General features: G+C 41.6%; 1 protein-coding gene across 1 annotated transcript in view; it reads right to left on the bottom strand.

Moving 5' to 3' along the window:
- Positions 1-235: 235 nt before the first annotated feature.
- nrn1la (neuritin 1-like a) overlaps positions 236-21,208 on the bottom strand; it is a 56,403-nt gene continuing 35,430 nt past the window's right edge. Inside the window, exons 2-3 of the mRNA XM_021597865.2 lie at positions 8,316-8,466; positions 236-2,363 (exon numbers count right to left, since the gene is read on the bottom strand). Of these exons, the coding sequence (XP_021453540.1) occupies positions 2,066-2,363; positions 8,316-8,466 (449 nt within the window). The 3' untranslated portion in view covers positions 236-2,065. The remainder of the gene's footprint in view (positions 2,364-8,315; positions 8,467-21,208) is intronic.

Genomic DNA, 21,208 nt, shown 5'->3' with positions numbered 1-21,208 from the left:
AATATACAATGAGGTTACAGACACAATGGTTTCTTCCTTTTCAACATATCATAAACAGAAAGACTGCACATCATACAACATCTCAAGCAACACAACACAACTGTTCCATTATTATAATTTTTTGATTGAACCTTTATTTAACTAGGCAAGTCAGTTAAGAACAAATTACTATTTACAATGGCGGCCTACCGGGAACAGTGGGTTAACTGCATGATCAGGGGCAGAATGACAGATTTATACCTTGTCAGCTCGGGGATTCAATCTTAGCGGCCTTTCGGTTACTGGCCCAACGCTCTAACCACTAGGCTACCTGCCGCCCCTACACTCTAACCACTAGGCTACCTGCCGCCCCAGTATAACTGCTAGTACAGAAGTATACAATATAGGTACAGTAACATTATATATATGTGAAAAATAATGATGCTTATGAGCTGATGTATACAAGAATGAAAAAGCTTATTGTAAAGCAAGATAAGGGAGAGTCTCCATACTGTATTTTGACATAAAAGGCATTGCTACTGCTTTCATTCACCAATTGTTATTACACTGGCACAATACACACACGCACGCACACACACGTACACGTACACATACACATACACACACACACAGACCCACACACAGACACACACACACACACACACACACACAATTTATTGAAATTCAGATAAGTAATAAAGTCCTCACAGTTTGCAAACAGTCTAAAATGTGTTATCCAGTAACCTAAAATGTTGTAGCGCTAACTGTTGTCATAGCAACACAATATTCTTTAAATATTTACATTTATTTAATGATCAACTAAATCTACTTCATATATTGTATGTCCTTTACTTTACAATGAAGATAAAAATTGATTTCCTTCAAGTTTTCACTGTAGTTTACTGCTGCCTCCCTAACCATTCCACACAAACTTGCTGCAATAGCAAACAAGATTAATTTCCAATTAAAAATGCAAATCCACTGCAAATACAAATTGACCGATAAAGCTGTTGAGAGCAAAGCCAATAGAAAACATACATTGAAAAGGTATTTTCCATTTCCAACATGGTAGTTTATCTCAGACCTACATTCAATTAAAACGAGGTTTTAAACGCAGCTAAGATTTAATGTCAGGGAGTCAAGCAGGGGTTATCCTCGTGGTGTTGACTTTAATAAAATGAAAGTCCTTTTGAGTAAAACCTTTCTTCTTTTTTCTATACCGTTATTATTTCACCAGGGTCTCCGTTTACACACAGGCTCCTGCAGCATCAAAAGGCTTGATACTATATATTGATGTGCCATTTGATATGTACATAAATAGTCATATGAATAAATTCCATTATGTACACCTTCATCCATATTTCTTCAACACAAATGACTAAACACAATTCTAGGTCCGCCTAGACTTGACCAAGACAAGAAGTGATTTCATGTAAGTTAAGTGGTTTATCTGTTAATGAACGCTGTGTTAAATAGACCCGCACTGGGTGAATACACAGCGATCCAAGCCTTCAGTCCTTAACATTCAAACTGCCATGAGCTGGGTATATTTCATTATGCTTGTCTGCAGGTAAGCTCTATTGTTCTAGAGGTTTTACTCTGAGTAATTCTCTCTGTAATCCTCAGTGAGTCCCAAACGAAATAACAAAAATTGTCTGAGCCTTTAATGCTACAAAACATCCCACAGTGCTCTCTGATTGAATAACAACCTGAAGGAAACTTCAGGATGCAGGTTTCTGTGTGAGATGTTGCTGTTAAGCCTTGCCTGGTGAGGCTTGAATAATCTGTCTTGGGTTCTAGATGTTTGAGGTTTATTTGCTCATTTACATTCTACCCTCAGCTCTCCCAGACAGCATCCCCCTGGAACCATACTATCCAACTCTTAAATTGATGAAAAGGAGTTAGAGAGATAATGTGTGTATGAAATGAATACACTACAGATGAGGAGCCACCAATCTGAACATGCAGCTAGAAATATATGCAACTCAGTTTTAGTACACAAAAAATATTTGTGAGTTTATTATTTTTTATTTAATTTTTTACATGTCCTCAATGAGTTCCTCCCTCCCCTTCACCCTGATCGTGCCTATATCTTGGCCAACAGCAGCAGAAGGGACAGACATAAGGAGAGCAACCAGAAAGAGGCAGGGCCTAGATGGTGGGTGTGTGCTTTTAGAGACTCCTGGTTAATCTCTTCCTGGTTGGGTGGGCTCAGGGCATCAGCAGTGCCAGCTGGTTGGTTACGACTGGAGCACATGTCATACAGGTTACCAGAAAACTGCATCTTCTTGGACTCCTGTCGCAGAGACTCCCAGACTGCAGCAGCCTCATCAGGACAGCCCGCCATCGCCACGTTCGCACAGTCATGAAACTCATCCCAGGACCTGTAGGGGATGGAAGAGAGATGGTCACATAGCTCTTGAGTTCTAGAATAACTTTTATACGTCCATATCTTTCTAACAACCAGGTATAACAATGTAGTTCAAGACACTATCTATTATTCATCTGTGTGATACAGTAAAGGATCCCCCATGAAACCATGGTTGTAGTTATTTGGTTGCTATGGGAAGGGCTGTGTGAAAATCTATAAGAAGGAGATCAGGCAGAAGAAGATTGGTCCAACACGACATATGCCCGTAACACTACACATCATAGATTCACATTCCCTGGGTACAAGTGCAGAAAGGCTAAACTTGTACTGTATTTGGATATGGGCCCTTAGTATAAACTCAACCCTAAAACAGCACATCTGCTGGGGGCTTAGGTGCATCTGTTTACCATACACACAGGAGACCTTGAGGGGAATGGGTGAAACAAAGTGGAAGCAAAATGCAGCCTTGCAAAGTCCCAGAGTCACGTGCAGTAGAAAACAGCAGAGTAACAGCAGGTGAAGGGTAGCTTGTTAGCTCAATCTGACCGCAGTCTCTTTTCTGATTAAAATAATAAAGGATTGCTGAGGTGTTAGATTGAACACTTGATCTAAAACATACACTGCATGCTAATGCATAAACAAACACACATAAAGATACACACAAACCGAGTTTGAGGGAAACAATGACATTACCCGTTCTAATAATGGCAGATTTCCCCTTCATTTCTATTCTATACTCACAGTAAGCTCTCCTTTCATTCCATAGAGAATACTGACAGTGGTGCAGCCTTGGCCTAGATGCAAATCTGAGAATTTTATCCAGGAGAGAAAATACTGCCTTTCTACTGGTCCCTGATAGATTCCTGGGAAGTGTGTGAATATGTGTTAGCACGTGCATATGCGAGTTTGTGTTTGTGTCAATGTGCACTGGACACACATGTACAGGTAACTGCCAAAATAAAGGAAACACCAACATAAAATGTCTTAATAGGGCGTTGGGCACCACGAGCCAGAACAGCTTCAATGCACCTTGGCATAGACTTAAGAGTATCTGTAACTCTATTGGAGCGATGGAACACCATTCTTCTATGAGAATTTCCAAAATGTGGTGTTTTGTTGATGGTGGTGGAAAAGACTCTCTAAGGCGCCACTCAAGAATCTTCTTAAGTGTTCAAATGGGTTGCGATCTGGTGACTGAGACAGCCATTGCATATGGTTTACATTGTTTTCATGCTCATCAAACCATTCAGTGACCACTTATGCCCTGTGGATAGGGTCATTGCCACCTGTGTGGAAGCACCCACTTTCAATATACTTTGTATCTCTCAAGTGTTTCTATTATTTGGGCAGTTACCTGTATGCAATTGTGTGCTGACTGAGTGGCAGGATTACCTTAATTGGTACCTTAATGCTAGAAGAGATTGAGTCATTTTGACTCAATATGAATTTAAAATGCAAATATAAATGTTTATGTCATGCCCCCCTCCTTGACTTTTCTTTAATAAGTCTATATAACAGACAGTATGTGGTCCAAAAATTATGCAAAAAAGCAAATCCATGCTTTTGTCACTTCTAGATTAGACTACTGCAATGCTCTACTTTTGGGCTACCCGGATAAAGCACAAAATAAACTTCAGTTAGTGCTAAATATGACTGCTGGATTCTTGACTAGAACCCAAATATTTGATCATATTACTCCAGTGCTAATCTCTCTACATTGGCTTCTGGTTAAGGCAAGGGCTGATTTCAAGGTTTCACTGCTAACCTACAAAGCATTACATGGGCTTGCTCCTACCTATCTCTCTGATTTGGTCCTGCCGTACACACCTACCACGTGGGCCAAAAGTTTTGAGAATGACACAAATATTAATTTTCACAAAGTCTGCTGCCTCAGTTTGTATGATTGCAATTTACATATTCTCCAGAAAGAAGAGTGATCAGATTAATTGCAATTAATTGCAAAGTCCCTATTTGCCATGCAAATAAACTGAATCCCCAAAAAACATTTCCACTGCATATCAGCCCTGCCACAAAAGGACCAGCTGACATCATGTCAGTGATTCTCTCGTTAACACAGGTGTGAGTGTTGACGAGGACAAGGCTGGAGATCACCCTGTCATGCTGATTGAGTTCGAATAACAGACTGGAAGCTTCAAAAGGAGGGTGGTGCTTGGAATCATTGTTCTTCCTCTGTCAACCATGGTTACCTGCAAGGAAACACGTGCCGTCATCATTGCTCTGCACAAAAAGCGCTTCAGAGACAAGGATTTTGCTGCCAGTAAGATTGCACCTAAATCAACCATTTATCGGATCATCAAGAACTTCAAGGAGAGCGGTTCAATTGTTGTGAAGAAGGCTTCAGGGCGCCCAAGAAAGTCCAGCAAGCGCCAGGACAGTATCCTAAAGTTGATTCAGCTGCGGGATCGGGGCATCACCAGTACAGAGCTTGCTCAGGAATGGCAGCAGGCAGGTGTGAGTGCATCTGCACGCACAGTGAGGCAAAGACTTTTGGAGGAAGGCCTGGTGTCAAGAAGGGCAGCAAAGAAGCCACTTCTCTCCAGGAAAACATCAGGGACAGACTGATATTCTGAAAAAGGTACAGGGATTGGACTGCTGAGGACTGGGGTAAAGTAATTTTCTCTGATGAATCCCCTTTCCGATTGTTTGGGGCATCCAGAAAAAAGCTTGTCCGGAGAAGACGAGGTGAGCGCTACCATCAGTCCTGTGTCATGCCAACAGTAAAGCACCCTGAGACCATTCATGTGTGGGGTTGCTTCTCAGCCAAGGGAGTGGGCTCGCTCACAATTTTGCCTAAGAACACATCCATGAATAAAGAATGGTACCAACACATCCTCCGAGAGCAACTTCTCCCAACCATCAACAGTTTGGTGACGAACAATGCCTTTTCCAGCATGATGGATGGAGCACCTTGTCATAAGGCAAAAGTGATAACTAAATGGCTCGGGGAACAAAACATAGATATTTTGGGTCCATGGCCAGGAAACTCCCCAGACCTTAATCCCATTGAGAACTTGTGGTCAATCCTCAAGAGGCGGGTGGACAAATAACAACCCACAAATTCTGACTAACTCCAAGCATTGATTATGCAAGAATGGGCTGCCATCATTCAGGATGTGGCCCAGAAGTTAATTGACAGCATGTCAGGGAGGATTGCAGAAGTCTTGAAAAAGAAGGGTCAACACTGCAAATATTGACTCTGCATCAACTTCATGTAATTGTCAATAAAAGCCTTTGACACTTATGAAATGCTTGTAATTATACTTCCGTATTCCATAGTAACATTTGACAAAAATATCTAAAGACACTGAAGCAGCAAACTTTGTGGAAATTAATATTTGTGTCATTCAAAACTTTTGACCACGACTGTACATGTATGCTACAGTCACAAGACGCAGGCCTCCTTATTGTCCATAAAATTTTGAAGCAAACAGCTCCTATAGAGCTCAATTTTTATGGAATGGTCTGCCTATCCATGCGAGAGACGCAGACTCGGTCTGGATCTTTAAGTCTTTATTGAAGACTCATCTCTTCAGTAAGTTCTATGATTGAGTGTAGTCTGGCCCAGGGGTACGAAGATGAACGGAAGGCACTGGAGCGACGAGCGGCCCTTGCTGTGTCTGCCTGGCCGGTTCGCCTCTCTCCACTGAGATTCTCTGCCTCTGACCCTATTACGAGGGCTGAGCCACTGGCTTACTAGTGCTCTTACATGCCATCCCTAGGAGGGGTGCGTCACTTGAGTGGGTTGAGTCACCGAAGTGATCTTCCTGTCTGGGTTGACGCCCCCTCGGGTTCGTGTCGTGGGGGAGATCTTCATGGGCTATAATCAGCCTTGTCTCAGGGTAGTAAGTTGGTGTTTTGCGGATCTACCTCTAGTGGTGTGGGGGTTGTGCTTTGGTCAAGTGGGTGGGGTTATGTCCTACCTAATTGGTCCTGTTCGGGGGTATCATCAGACGGGGCCACAGTGTCTCCTGACCCCTCCTGTCTCAGCCTCCAGTTTCTATGTGAGCATTAGTTTATGTGTCGGGGGACTAGGGTCAGTCTATTATATCTGGTGTAATTCTCCTGTGTCCTGTGTGAATTTAAGTATGCTCCCTTTAATTATCTCTCTCTTCCTTTCCCTCCCCTTCTGGAGGACCTGAGCCCTAGGACCATGCCTCAGGAATTCCTGGCCTGATGACTCCTTGCTGTCCCCAGTCCAACTGGTCGTGCTGCTCCAGTTTCAACTGTTCTGCCTGCGGCTGTGGAACCTGGACGTGCTACCTTGTACCGGACCTGTTGATTTTGACTCTCACTCTCTACCGCATCTGCTGTCTCGAATTCTGAAAGCTCAGCTATGAAAAGCCAACTGACATTTACACCTGTTGTACCCTCTACAACCACTGTGATTATTATTATTTGACCCTGCTGGTCATCTATGAACGTTTGAACATCTTGGCCATGTACTGTTATAATCTCCTGGCCCCCCCTCATAGCCTGGGTCCTCTCTAGGTTTCTTCCTAGGTTCCTGCCTTTCTAGGTAGTTTTTCCTAGCCACCACTTCTACATCTGCATTGCTTGCCGTTTGGGGTTTTAGACTGTGTATCTGTATAGCACTTTGTGACATTGGCTGATGTAAAAAGGGCTTTATAAATAATATTGATTGACTGATTGATATGTTGTAAGAATTTGAATATCACAAACAGAATTTGTGTTATAAGCAGTTTTAAGAGGACATTTTTTTCCCAGAGCGACAAAAAGTTACCATATCAAATCCTCCAATATATTCACATGCAGGTATCAGAAAGGGCAGATTCGGAGGTTTCCAAAACCCTTATCATTGCCAAATAACAAAAAAATTAAGAGATTAGCTCTGTTTGAAAATACAACTTTTTCTTAGCATAACCACTGTTCAATACGCTCCACATGTGAGCATGTAGAAACAGATAGCCTACAGTAACATAAACTAAAGTAATGCTATTGTGTTCTTTTAAATAATAATTTTTCCGTATTCTGATGTTACCCAAGACCTTCATAAACACAACCAAATAGTAATTTTTCCGATAGCATATATGAAATGTATTTATTAGACCGTTTGAATGTTTGAGTCAAAATGGCTGCTCATTTTCTCAAAGCGGGGTGCGTCGAGGCCTTTCTAGTGTTAAGGAATATGACCAAAATAACAACATCATTGTAACGACCACTATATCCCTGTAGATTCCAAGGGTATCTCCAGCCCCGCAATACAGAACAGCAACTGGCTTAAGGCTGTCGATAAGACCTTCCTACATTGATGTGTAACAGTATTGCCCCTACCTGGGCTCGAACCAGGGATCCTCTGAGCACATCAACAAATGTCTCCCATGAAGCATTGTTACCTTCGATCCACAAAAGCCATGACTGCTCCCTGAAAACTACTTCAAGGTCTAAGAGCGAGTGACGTCACCGATTGAAATGCTACTAGCAAGCACCGCAAACTAGCTAGCCAATTCACACCAGTCACAGATATGTCTGGGAATGTGTTGAGCTTGATGTGGTGATGCATAGAGTAGCATCTACCATGACATTACTGCTCAACAAATTCATAGACATTTCCAGAAGGGAAGGTATAATATTAAGATGGATTACAGAATCATGTATAAATAGAATGGAAAGCGGAGATGGGTAAAGAAAGACCCTTAATCTTTCATTAGGTACTCCACTATGCCTACAGCAAATGGGAAGAGCTGTCAGCATGTTAGAGAGAGATAGAGATGGACAAAGATCTGGAGGGAATTAAATAGAGGTAAAGATATGGTGGAGTCCATCTTTCAATGGTAATGAAATTAAGGGTCACCGTGTTCCGTCAATTTACACATTTCAAAGTGGGAGTGTGTGTGTGTGTGTGTTTATAAGCAACATAAAGATGAGAGGATTGTGTGTGTCTGTGTGTGTACAAGTGTGTATGTGTACAGATGTGTGTGCTTACTTGCAGATGGTGTGTATCTCCTGTGTATCCTCAATCTTCTGGGCACTCTCAGTCAGGCTGTCCCCCAGAGCCATCAGACACTGAGCGAAGCCCTTATAGATGGAGTGACACCTCCTGGTGGAGGCAGCAGAGCTGGGACAGGGGCCGACGACTGGAAGGAGACACAGAGACAGAGACATACAGTATACCATCAGCACTCTCTGTATCCCTGGCTCACAGTGGGGAGAAATGAGCATCAGGAGAGTTCAACACTGCCAAGCATGGGACTTCTGAGTGTTTTTTAAGAACTTGTTTGGTTACTTAAACAAGCTGCATCCAAGTTCTCGGTATTATACAAGGCTTGACCGACCTTGGATCCTCTATTGCTGGATCTTCTACATTTTTCTTTAACTTTCCTGACATTAAGAGACCTGGTTATGCTGCTTTGTCAGGCTATTTCAGAAAGAGTACTTCAGTCCTTGAAAACAGCATGGTTTTATACACTCCAAAGTAATGGGGTTTGAGTGCCTCGCTCTGAACAACCAACCTTCAAGGCGCACACTCCAGAAAGTCCATGTATGAAAAATATGTTTGGAAAGATAATTGTGGCCCTGAAGGATATTTTAGCTGAATCATGTCAGAGGGGTACAGGCTGTAGTGTGAGTGACCCAGATAGAACTTCATTTCATGATCATTTAGGCTACATATGAATCCTTTTAATGTGAAGCAATTAGTGCCTGTAAGCCAAAGTACTAAAGAAAAAGTGAGTCATGAACCCACAAGATGAAACTGCTCCCTTAGAGACCTCTATCTCTTTATCCCCTCTCTCTTCCCATACTTCTTCCTTCCCTGGTAATACAGCCATTTGAAGGCGAACTCTCAAAGAGCGTAACGGTGGGACTAAGTGAGGTAAAACTGAGGATGGTAATTGGGTCAGACAGCAGATCACCAGAATTCTCTTCTGGTCCCCTGGGAAGGACATGTTTAATATTTAATAGGTAAGACTTCTTTCTGTTGCGGCAAACCTACTGATTTCAGGCAATGTTTGGCAGTGGGGGTCTAACATTTAATAAAAACCTGCAGAGGTCTCGTCAAAAGTGTGAATACAGTCAAGAGAGATAGGTAGAGTATAAGGAACTAGAGGGAAGAGAAGTGAAGAGGAACATATGAGCCCTCTATTGAGGAAGTAAAAAAAAAAAAGACACCTATGTTGGTCAAAAAACAAGTGTTGTCCAGCCCAGTGGTTCTTCATGTAAGCACATGTTGCTGGTGTATGCTGCTGCCGTAGGCTGCTTTTGAGCTTCAATGTAAATATTTGATAGCATGACAGATCCTGGGGGAATCCATGGATCACTCCGTTTAAAAAGCACGCAGTCTCAGGTCAGACAGACACGACTGAGGAAAAAAACGGACATTGTTGTTTCAGTGTAGGAAAACATTCAATTGCTTTTCTATCTATAAGGGGTGTATTTACACCACACTCTGGTTTTAATTTACCAAACTCCCCCCCCCCCCCCTCGTCAATAATGATCGATAAAGATATGTGCACATCTAGCTATGCATTCCTTGAAGGTTAGAAATCTAATGATTTTCTGTGCAGATATTTTATTTCAAGAGTATTGGTGTCATGAGACAAAATACAATTAAAGTGCAGGTATCAATATCAAAAGTATACAGGGAAAATGTTCTATAAGTGTCAGGCATCATAGCCATACTGTCTCTACCACGACATACAGTAGATAGACAACTGGATGCCAAAGGCACTGTATAATCTTGCGTTTTCCTGTCATTATAGCAATGTTCCATGAGGCTTGTTACTGGAGTTTCTTTGGCTCATGGTGCAACAGCACATCAGAACTACCACAGTGGAGCCTTTGCTTCCATGTACAGTATTAACCTCACTCTTCCAGTTGCAGCCTCAGTAATGAACTGGCCTGTAAGCCAGGGAAAATATCTGCAGGCCATGAGAGTGGAGCACAGAGATCAAGGTGAGTAATTGGAAGGATTCAGGAAAAGACCATGCTCACCAGTCAGAGATGCTTAAAACACTGCTACTTATTCTTATTACTGCTCCTGATAATCCTCACACAATTGCTGGTCAGGGTGGAAAATGGAATGAGTCACTACCCAAATTAGAAAGTTTATGGTCCCGGGGGAGTTTGCAAGGCTTTTCTGGAAATCCTGTACTGTCACACCCTGAACTGTTTCACCTGTCTTTGTGATTGTCTCCACCCCCCTCCAGGTGTTGCCCATCTTCCCCTTATCCCCTCGAAATCTCTCCAGGTCCTCATCGACTCTGGGGGCGATTAGAGCTTTTTGGACTCTACTCTGGCTTCCTAGCTGGGCATCCCCACTCAGCCCCTCTCCATTCCCATGGGCGTTAGAGCGCTGGACTGGCACTCTATGTGGTGGTCACCCACAACACCACTCCCATCAACCTACGTGTGTCAGGGAACCACAGTGAGGCTATCCAGGTCCTGCTCATTAAGTCTCCTCAGATTCCCATGGTATTCCCAAGTTTCGTTCACATGGTCTCCAGCTGCTGACCAGGCGTTCCGGGATCTCAAACATCGCTTCACCACAGCTCCCATCCTGACCTATCCCGTCAGTTCGTGGTGGAGGTCGATGTTTCGGATGTCGGGGTGGGGGCTGTCCTGTCCCAGCGTTCTTCCCTGGACCTCAAGCTACATCCCTGCACAATCGCCTCAATGCCAGAGAGAAGAACTACGATGTAGGGAATTGTGAGCTTCTCGCAGTGAAGACGGCGTTGGAGGAATGGAGGCACTGGCTGGAAGGGGTGGAACATTCATTCATCGTGTGGACTGACCACAAGAACCTGGAGTATCTCTGTACCGCCAAGCGCCTTAATTCCAGGCAAGCTAGATGGGCCCTGGTGTTCACACAGTTCAACTACCCCTCTCCCCCGTCGCATCGACGGCCAACCAGCGTACACTGAGGCATCTCCTGAAGGTTCGACCTCGGGGCAGGGGGTTCCAGTCCCTGGTTTAACTGGGAGGGTTATGGCCCGGAGGAGAGGTGCTGGGTCCTCGCCAGGGACATCCTGGACCCAGGCCTCATCGTGGATATCCAACTCCGGCACCCCGGTCAACCAGGTAGGATGCCAGGTGTGGCCCTAGAGGGGGGGATACTGTCAAACCCTGATCTGTTTCACCTGTATTTGTGATTGTCTCCACCCCCCTCCAGGTGTCACCCATCTTCCCCATTATCCCTTGTGTATTTATACCTGTGTTCTCTGTTTGTCGTTTGTCTGTTGCCAGTTAATTTTATTTTGTCAAGCCTACCAGCGTTTTCCCCTCTGCTCTGTCTTTCGATTGTTCCTGTTTCCTAGTTTTCCCGGTGTTGACCCTTCTGCCTGCCCTGAGCCTGCCTGCAGTCCTGTACCTTTGCCCCACCTATCTGGATTACTGACCTCTGCCTGCCCTTGACCTGCTTTTTGCCTGCACCTGTTCGATTAATAAACTGTTACTTCAACAATGTCTGCATTTGGGTCTTACCTGAAACGTGATAAGTACAGTCTGTATAATACAGAGTAAAACAGAACAGCATAATGAGTTGAAATATACTATACCAACATAACATGTTATATGTAATCAAAGACCACCATTAATAAAAATGTGCTCCCTTGAAACATAAAATGTAGCTGATGACTATGTGTTTGAAGGGAATACATAAATGGAAAACAGAATTACATATTTTTTTATAAAGGTCCATTTGACATCACTCCATATATGATTAATCTCCATAAGCATAAAACAGTATTAAGTGTAAGAATAGACAAGATAAAAATACAGTATTTTTGGTAAAATTCAGCTGACCTTAGTCCACTGTAATAACTGGGTCTGGACAGCACGCCCAGCAGACTGAGTCTTTCTCGGGACAAGCGTGCGATCTCTATTCATGAGCCTGAATATGCAGCTGTTGGCAGGTGCAGTGCTGAACTAGCAGACTTGGTGCTGATGCCTGATGCACAGACTCCCCACAGGGAGCGCATCAAAATAAATTAAACCCATTCTTTCTCATGTGTCAATTTCTGAAAGATTTCGATAAACCCATACACAAATGCTTGTGACACCTCTAAAAAATAAAACAGGACTTAGAGTTCAGCTGACCATTTTGCTGCATATAATGTTCTAAGTGTACTTTTCTTCCTTCCGCTGGGTGTTATTTACTGTGTTCAAGTAGGAAGTGGGGAAATAATAAAGCACTACAAATCCCAGGGTCCTCTTATTCGTTGCAGGTAACCTGTTGTTGGTTTTAGTTCACCACTGAAATTCTTATCTCCAGGTGTTTAATTAAATGACCAAATGTATTCCCTCAATCCTTTTATTATATACAGTGCCTTGCGAAAGTATTCGGCCCCCTTGAACTTTGCGACCTTTTGCCACATTTCAGGCTTCAAACATAAAGATATAAAACTGTATTTTTTTGTGAAGAATCAACAACAAGTGGGACGCAATCATGAAGTGGAACGACATTTATTGGATATTTCAAACTTTTTTAACAAATCAAAAACTGAAAAATTGGGCGTGCTAAATTATTCAGCCCCTTTACTTTCAGTGCAGCAAACTCTCTCCAGAAGTTCAGTGAGGATCTCTGAATGATCCAATGTTGACCTAAATGACTAATGATGATAAATACAATCCACCTGTGTGTAATCAAGTCTCCGTATAAATGCACCTGCACTGTGATAGTCTCAGAGGTCCGTTAAAAGCGCAGAGAGCATAATGAAGAACAAGGAACACACCAGGCAGGTCCGAGATACTGTTGTGAAGAAGTTTAAAGCCGGATTTGGATACAAAAAGATTTCCCAAGCTTTAAACATCCCAAGGAGCACTGTGCAAGCGATAATATTGAAATGGAAGGAGTCTCATACCACTGCAAATCTACCAAGACCTGGCCGTCCCTCTAAACTTTCAGCTCATACAAGGAGAAGACTGATCAGAGATGCAGCCAAGAGGCCCATGATCACTCTGGATGAACTGCAGAGATCTACAGCTGAGGTGGGAGACTCTGTCCATAGGACAACAATCAGTCGTATATTGCACAAATCTGGCCTTTATGGAAGAGTGGCAAGAAGAAAGCCATTTCTTAAAGATATCCATAAAAAGTGTCGGTTAAAGTTTGCCACAAGCCACCTGGGAGACACACCAAACGTGGAAGAAGGTGCTCTGGTCAGATGAAACCAAAATTGAACTTTTTGGCAACAATGCAAAATGTTATGTTTGGCGTAAAAGCAACACACCATCCCCACTGTCAAACATGGTGGTGGCAGCATCATGGTTTGGGCCTGATTTTCTTCAGCAGGGACAGGGAAGATGGTTAAAATTGATGGGAAGATGGATGGAGCCAAATACAGGACCATTCTGGAAGAAAACCTGATGGAGTCTGCAAAAGACCTGAGACTGGGACGGAGATTTGTCTTCCAACAAGACAATGATCCAAAACATAAAGCAAAATCTACAATGGAATGGTTAAAAAATAAACATATCCAGGTGTTAGAATGGCCAAGTCAAAGTCCAGACCTGAATCCAATCGAGAATCTGTGGAAAGAACTGAAAACTGCTGTTCACAAATGCTCTCCATCCAACCTCACTGAGCTCGAGTGTTTTGCAAGGAGGAATGGGAAAAAATGTCAGTCTCTCGATGTGCAAAACTGATAGAGACATACCCCAAGCGACTTACAGCTGTAATCGTAGCAAAAGGTGGCACTACAAAGTATTAACTTAAGGGGGCTGAATAATTTTGCACGCCCAATTTTTCAGTTTTTGATTTGTTAAAACCTGTTAAGGATATGGCAGACATACGCCCCCTTTGGAGAGATTGGGTACCCCTAGTAAACTGAAAAAAAAATCTGTCAAACATTGCTAATATATGCAAATAAAAATTATTATTGGATAGAAAACACTCTAAAGATTCTAAAACCGTTGGAATTATGTCTGTAAGTATAGCAGAACTCACAGGGCAGGCATTCTTCCAAACTAGTTTTTGTGGCCATGAAAGTTGGAGCAACTTTGACGTCATGGCCCCCACCCTTCCCAACCAGTTATGATTCTGGGGACACTTTCTATCTCTTCCGCTAGATGTCCTCTTTCAGTAGAGCTTTGAATCGTTCAAATCCCGCAAGAATTGACCCTATGGGAGTGAAATTAGTGCGTGCCACGAGAGAATAGGCTGTGCGTATGGGCGCGAATTGGTCCCAGCCATTCCTTTGTTCCAGCACTCAAGAGAAGGGCAGACGATGGCCGATTGAATTGAAGTTTGTTTTGCGTGTCTAAAACATCATAAAGCTTGCTTCTGCACTTAGTTTGACCTGTTTAGTCGACATACAATATGTAATTTTGAAGTTTTGATGCGCAACTTTTCCGGACCAGAGGACGTTTTGGGTGCATTTCAGCTGATGTTATTAGCAGTAGCTAATACAAAGACGCAAGACTTGAAACCAAACGATGTATTGGGTAAGTATGAAGCCTTCCAGAACATTCTGAACGAAGACCATCGAAGGTAAGGGAATATTTATGCTTAAATCTGTGTTTCTGTTGACTCCAACATTACGTAGAAATGTAGCTTGGAACTGAGCGCTGTCTCAGCATATGGAATAGTGTGCGATTTCTGTAACGTTAAAAATAAATCTAACAAAGCGGTTGCATAAAGAAGCAGTGTATCTTTCTAACTATATGTAGAACATGTATATTTAGTCAAAGTTTATGATGTCTATTTACGTTATCTTGCCGCGCTACATAGATTTCCTGCGGGCATTTTTGAGTAATTTCTGAACGTGAAAAAAAAATGTACTGTGTAACATGTTATATTACTGTCATCTGATGAAGATTTTCAAAAGGTTAGTGAGCGATTTATTTTTTAATCCTGCGTTTGTTGATTGCATGTTTTGGCTATTCAAATGAGCTGTGTCTGGTGGTGGTTTTACATATATATGTGCTATGTTTTCGCCGTAAAACATTTTAGAAATCTGACTTGCTGGCTAGATGAACAAGGTGTTTATCTTTCATTTGAGCTATTGGACTTGTTAATGTGTGGAGGTTAAATATTTTTAAGAATATTTTTGCGTTCCATGCGCCACCGTTTCAGCTGAACGTGGGAGGGTTGATCCCCAATTGGGAACCAATATCTTAGACAGGTTAAAAAAGTTTGAAATATCCAATAAATGTCGTTCCACTTCATGATTGTGTCCCACTTGTTGTTGATTCTTCACAAAAAAATACAGTTTTATATCTTTATGTTTGAAGCCTGAAATGTGGCAAAAGGTCGCAAAGTTCAAGTGGGCCGAATACTTTCGCAAGGCACTGTAAAAGTAATAGGATAAAAACTCTCCACAGACTGTTTTGTTCATTTGGTATGGCTCTTGACTTGCTCTGACTCAAATGGCTGGAGAATCAGTGGAGTAACCAATTACAATAAGTTGTTCCTTTACCTGTGTAGTAACACTGAACTTACTACAGTAACTTATATAACGCTTACATAATTGTCATTATGAAACTAAAGCTAATAAGATACTAATCAAAAATCTAGTATTATCTGGGATCAGTGTCAAATCTGTGATAAGTATAGAGGTGTCATCTAGTAATAAGCTGATTATCTGACTGATCTGTCAGACACATAGGGAGTGATATCTCATGCTAGGCTCCAACATACAGCCCTGCAGGAATACCTTTCAATGAGAAAGAATGGATGGTTACTCTTGCCTGCACGGTTTAACTGAACCACATTTCAAAACTGATTTCAATAAGAAAGAATAGATGGTTACTTTGCCCGTGCAGATTGACTGAGCCACATTGAAAGTGCTGATATGATCATGAATGAGAGAGGAGAGCCGCAGAAGACTGGTGTACACTGGCCTGGGTTTTTTCTAACGTCAGCTCCACACACATCCACTGGGAGGACGACTCCATCCAATACACTACAAGGTGCTCTAGAGACAGGAGCCATTAGCCAAGTTATTAGACTGATATATCCGCCACATCATTAGCACTGTTACCCTCACAGGGACTGGAATTTTAATAGAAAGTCCTCTTTGTTCATCTGTGGGTGGCGCTCAGAGGTCTGTCTGGCACAGCCTGAACAGGCTCCAGTGTGGCATTGTTTAAAAAGCGTCCAGTGTGTCTGATTAGTAGCAGCTCAGTGTCTCTCTTTGTCTGAGCAAATATTCAGCGTGTCACTGTCTGAGCACCAAAGCCAAAGGTTTTTGTCTGAGCAGGTAGCTGCTGTGTTCTACTCTCTGAGACTGAGTGGGTGGGAGGCTGGGGAGGTTTACTATGGTACTATGGTAACTCAGGCCTCTGGTGTTACATCGTTAAGGGCGAAAGCCAGGCTAATTAACCTGCCGGTGACAGCATCGCGTGCGAGAGGAATAGAGGAACTGAATTCCCACTGCAGCCTCCATGCTGGGTACAATAAGAAAGAGAGAGAAATAAAGAGAGAGAGAGAAAAAGGGAGAAAGAGTGAGAGAGAGGGAGAGTACGCATGGGATGGGCATAAAAAAACAACACCTGATAATTAGCTCTACCATACTAACTTCTGTTTCCAAATAAATGCTTAACCGCTCAGATTTTTCCATTTGCACCTCAGCTCCCTTCACACTGGAGAGGAGAGATAAGAATAAAAAGCCTAGATATTAATTTTCCTAGACAGGATAATAGTGATACAGAGTGGAGCGAGAGGGATAGGTGAAGAGGAGGTGAATACATAATACACACTGTGCTCAAGAAAGACAAAGATTTTTTGGGTTTTGATAGGGTACGACAGTTGAACTAAACTCACAAGGCATTTATAAGTTATATTCTTCAAGAATCAATTGCTATATATTAGGGATGTAATGATTCACCGATACATACCCATCCAAACGCATATATACATATAATATATATATATATATATATATATATATATGCGTTTAGATGGGTATATATATATATATATATATATATATATATATATATATATATATATATATGTATAATGATTCACCGCTACGCATCAGTCCCCGATTCATAGTCCCCGCATATATATATTATATATATATATGCGTTTGGATGGGTTTGGGGTCCACCGACTGATGCAGTTGTATCTTAAACATTTGAATCGGGGACTGATGCGTAGCGGTGAATCATTACATCCCTAATATATAGCAATTGATTCTTGAAGACTATAACTTAGGAGTTTAGTTCAACTGTCGTGAAAATTACAGGCCTCTCTCATCTTTTTAAAAATTGCACAATTGGTGGTTGACTAAATACTTTTTATATATATATATACAGTGGGGCAAAAAAAGTATTTAGTCAGCCACCAATTGTGCAAGTTTTAAAAAGATGAGAGAGGCCTGTAATTTTCATCATAGGTACACTTCAACTATGACAGACAAAATGAGGAAAAGAAATCCAGGAAATCACATTGTAGGATTTTTAATGAATTTATTTGCAAATTATGGTGGAAAATAAGTATTTGGTCACCTACAAACAAGCAAGATTTCTGGCTCTCACATACCTGTAACTTCTTCTTTAATAGGCTCCTCTGTCCTCCACTCGTTACCTGTATTAATGGCACCTGTTTGAACTTGTTATCAGTATAAAAGACACCTGTCCACAACCTCAAACAGTCACACTCCAAACTCCACTTTGGCCAAGACCAAAGAGCTGTCAAAGGACACCAGAAACAAAATTGTAGACCTGCACCAGGCTGGGAAGACTGAATCTGCAATAGGTAAGCAGCTTGGTTTGAAGAAATCAACTGTGGGAGCAATTATTAGGAAATGGAAGACATACAAGACCACTGATAATCTCCCTCGATCTGGGGCTCCACGCAAGATCTCACCCCATGGGGTCAAAATGATCACAAGAATGGTGAGCAAAAATCCCAGAACCACACGGGGGGACCTAGTGAATGACCTGCAGAGAGCTGGAACCAAAGTAACAAAGCCTACCTTCAGTAACACACTACGCCGCCAGGGCGTAGTGTGTTAAATCCTGCAGTGGAGGGGACATTTTCACTTAGGGGTGTACTCACTTTTGTTGCCAGCGGTTTAGACATTAATGGCTGTGTGTTGAGTTATTTGGAGGGGACAGCAAATTTACACTGTTACACAAGCTGTACACTGACTACTTTACATTGTAGCAAGGTATCATTTCTTCAGTGTTGTCACATGAAAATATATACTCAAATATTTACAAAAATGTGAGGGGTGTACTCACTTTTGTGATATACTGTATATATATATAATTTTTTCTTGCTCATTTTACTTAATTTCTACCTTCTGAAAATAGTTAATAGTTTATGACAACTGATGCCTCCACTCTACGGAAGCCCTGAAGCCCAAGGTACAAAAACAAGTAGACTTTTGGATTATCTTGTTTTAACAACTTAGTATCTCGTTCGAACGACTTAGTATTTTGTTTGAACAACTTAGTCGTTCTTTTGTCTAATTAGGCTTCATTTGTTATGCAGCTTATCAGACAGTGTAAAGGTTGCTGCAGCCATTCATTCATTGGAGCGAGGAGCAAAATAAATCAAGCAGATTTCAAAAAGTGTGTCGGCCTTCTCTCCCACTGCAATTTCACTCTGGTACTGCTCAGCCAAAAGCTTTGGGAATGCTCTGCCTAGCATTTTTTCTTTCCTTTATCGCTATTGTTTTAATTAGGACTATTTTGTCTTCATGATTTTGCCTACCCCACCCACAGTAGTCTATATCTAGTTTCTATTCTACTTTCTAACATTAGGATATGTGACCCTTTTCAAGAAAGTAGGCTTATGCTGCACGTCACTACTTCACAATGTTTCACATTTTTTTATTTGATCAAAATGTGTTTTGTTAAATTACGACCCTAGTTGGTTTAGCCACGGACAAATACAGGAACCTTCCCGCTAGCCATGATTGGCTGAGATAATGGTTGGGCTGGACATGCTGAGAGATGTGTTCGGATTGGTCTGTCATGTAGCGTGCTTCTGTCTATAACATGAGCTGCTCAGTATGTGTAGACAATCCTGTCTACTGCAGCTTTAAAAAAAAGATATCTCAACATTGCTGCCCTGAAGTTAATAGAGCATATCGACAAAGCTCAGTGGGAAAAGTTGTGATGGATTACTTTCTGGAGGATGAACGTGCCATGTTGACACTCTGACTCTGAAAATGAATCAGACAATGTGGAAATCCCTGATTTAGGTCAAATCACTTTAATTGAACCAGACATTGTAGAGTCTTCTGATGACAATGGTGGGGAAGAAACAGTGTCGTTGTCACGGAGGAAGTTGCCCGAGATTTGAAATCAGTGGAATGCCTGGTGGAAGCAGAGAGATTAATGCCATATGCGGAGAGAGTACATAAAGAGAACACAGAAAGAAGGCTGTTGTACAAAACACCGGTCTCTAGATTACATCTTCAAAACTGGGAACTAAAGGTCAAATCATGACATCAGTGATCTTCAGGTCGGAAAGTCGGAGCTCTACAAAGAGGTCCTAGTTCCCGAGTTGGAATTCCAAGTTGGATTTTTTTTCAGAGTTCCCAGTTGTTTTGACTGCTAGGAAGTGAGAGATCTCCGAGGTCCCAGTGATTTTGAATACGGCATTAGAGTTGGGATTATGGTTCATTGTCTAAACAGAAGACTCAATCCACTATGCAAGTAATAATTTCACTGTACAGTTTACACCTTCTGTATCCTGTGCATGTGACAAATAAACATAGATTGTATTTGATATAGAGTGTGTTTCCCAGAGACGGTAATGTGAAGAACAACATAACCTGCACTAAAGTCAGATTAGGACATAGTCCAAGGAATAGATAAAGTGTATTTTTAGTATTACCTTTTGCTACTACTTTCATCACATTTAGTTTTGAGATCTTTGGCTGTTTACTACACTGTGCATCCTTAAAAAGATGGGTGGGGCTAAGGCTTAAGAGGGTGTGAATGATGTTGAATGGGTGTAGACAAAGAAGGGCTCTCCAGTAGGTGTACCAGAACATTTACGGGTCATTTTCTCAAAAGTGGGGTTACAAGTTTCTCAACTTTCGGAGCAGAATTACATTCCCATTGTTATTCAACTTCAGTGTATGATATACAATTTTCTAACTCGGAGTCTCTACTTTTATCCAATGTAAAAAACACAATTTCAAATTTTGCTACATAGGCCCGAATCCATGTGGCGAGTCACATATGTAGTTTATATTTTGAAGAACTTCAAATGTATTAACGGATGTTTTAGGTTGGCAATATATAGGCTATTGTAAACTGTATTTTAGTTTTTCTTGGAATAGAAACACAATAATATAAATCAGTTTAATTAGTAATAAATCATAAAAGGTGTGGCAGGTAGCCTGGCGGTTAGGAGCTCCAGGCCAGCAACCGAAAGGTTGCTGATTCAACTCCCTGAGCCGACTAGGTGAAAAATCTGTCGATGTGCCCTCGAGCAAGGCCCTTAACCCTGATTGCTCCTATAAATCGCTCTGGATGACTAAAAGCTTTACACGTGCATTGAGCATGGGAAATGCACTCTACAAATTAATATTATTATTAAGACAGAAAATACACATGTTAAAGCTTAATTATATAATGGAATATTAGTGGGAATATAGCCATAATATAAACAATAGAAAGGAGAATGGAATATATTTTAAAATCCTAAAAATTGAAAAATAAACTGAGATGAAGCCGCCCCCATGTGGGAATTCTATTTTTTTTTTAAAGAATAATAATTCTTACAGTGTCTTTTGTGCGATTTTGTTTTATTTGATTGTAGAAAGAAAATAAGTAGGTGGCCAGAATGGTGCAATAAACTTCAGTGAATTTGTTTAACAGAAAATATATACAAAAGAATACATGTTGGAGCAGATCAGCCTGAATATCAGGGTGCACAACTGCAACGCGTTTCGACCACAAAGTGTATTTAGG

This window comes from Oncorhynchus mykiss, chromosome 1 (genome assembly GCF_013265735.2).
Source record: "Oncorhynchus mykiss isolate Arlee chromosome 1, USDA_OmykA_1.1, whole genome shotgun sequence".
Classification (NCBI taxonomy): domain Eukaryota; kingdom Metazoa; phylum Chordata; class Actinopteri; order Salmoniformes; family Salmonidae; genus Oncorhynchus; species Oncorhynchus mykiss.
Note: the sequence above shows the minus strand (reverse complement) of the source record. Positions and strands in the feature narration are given on the sequence as shown.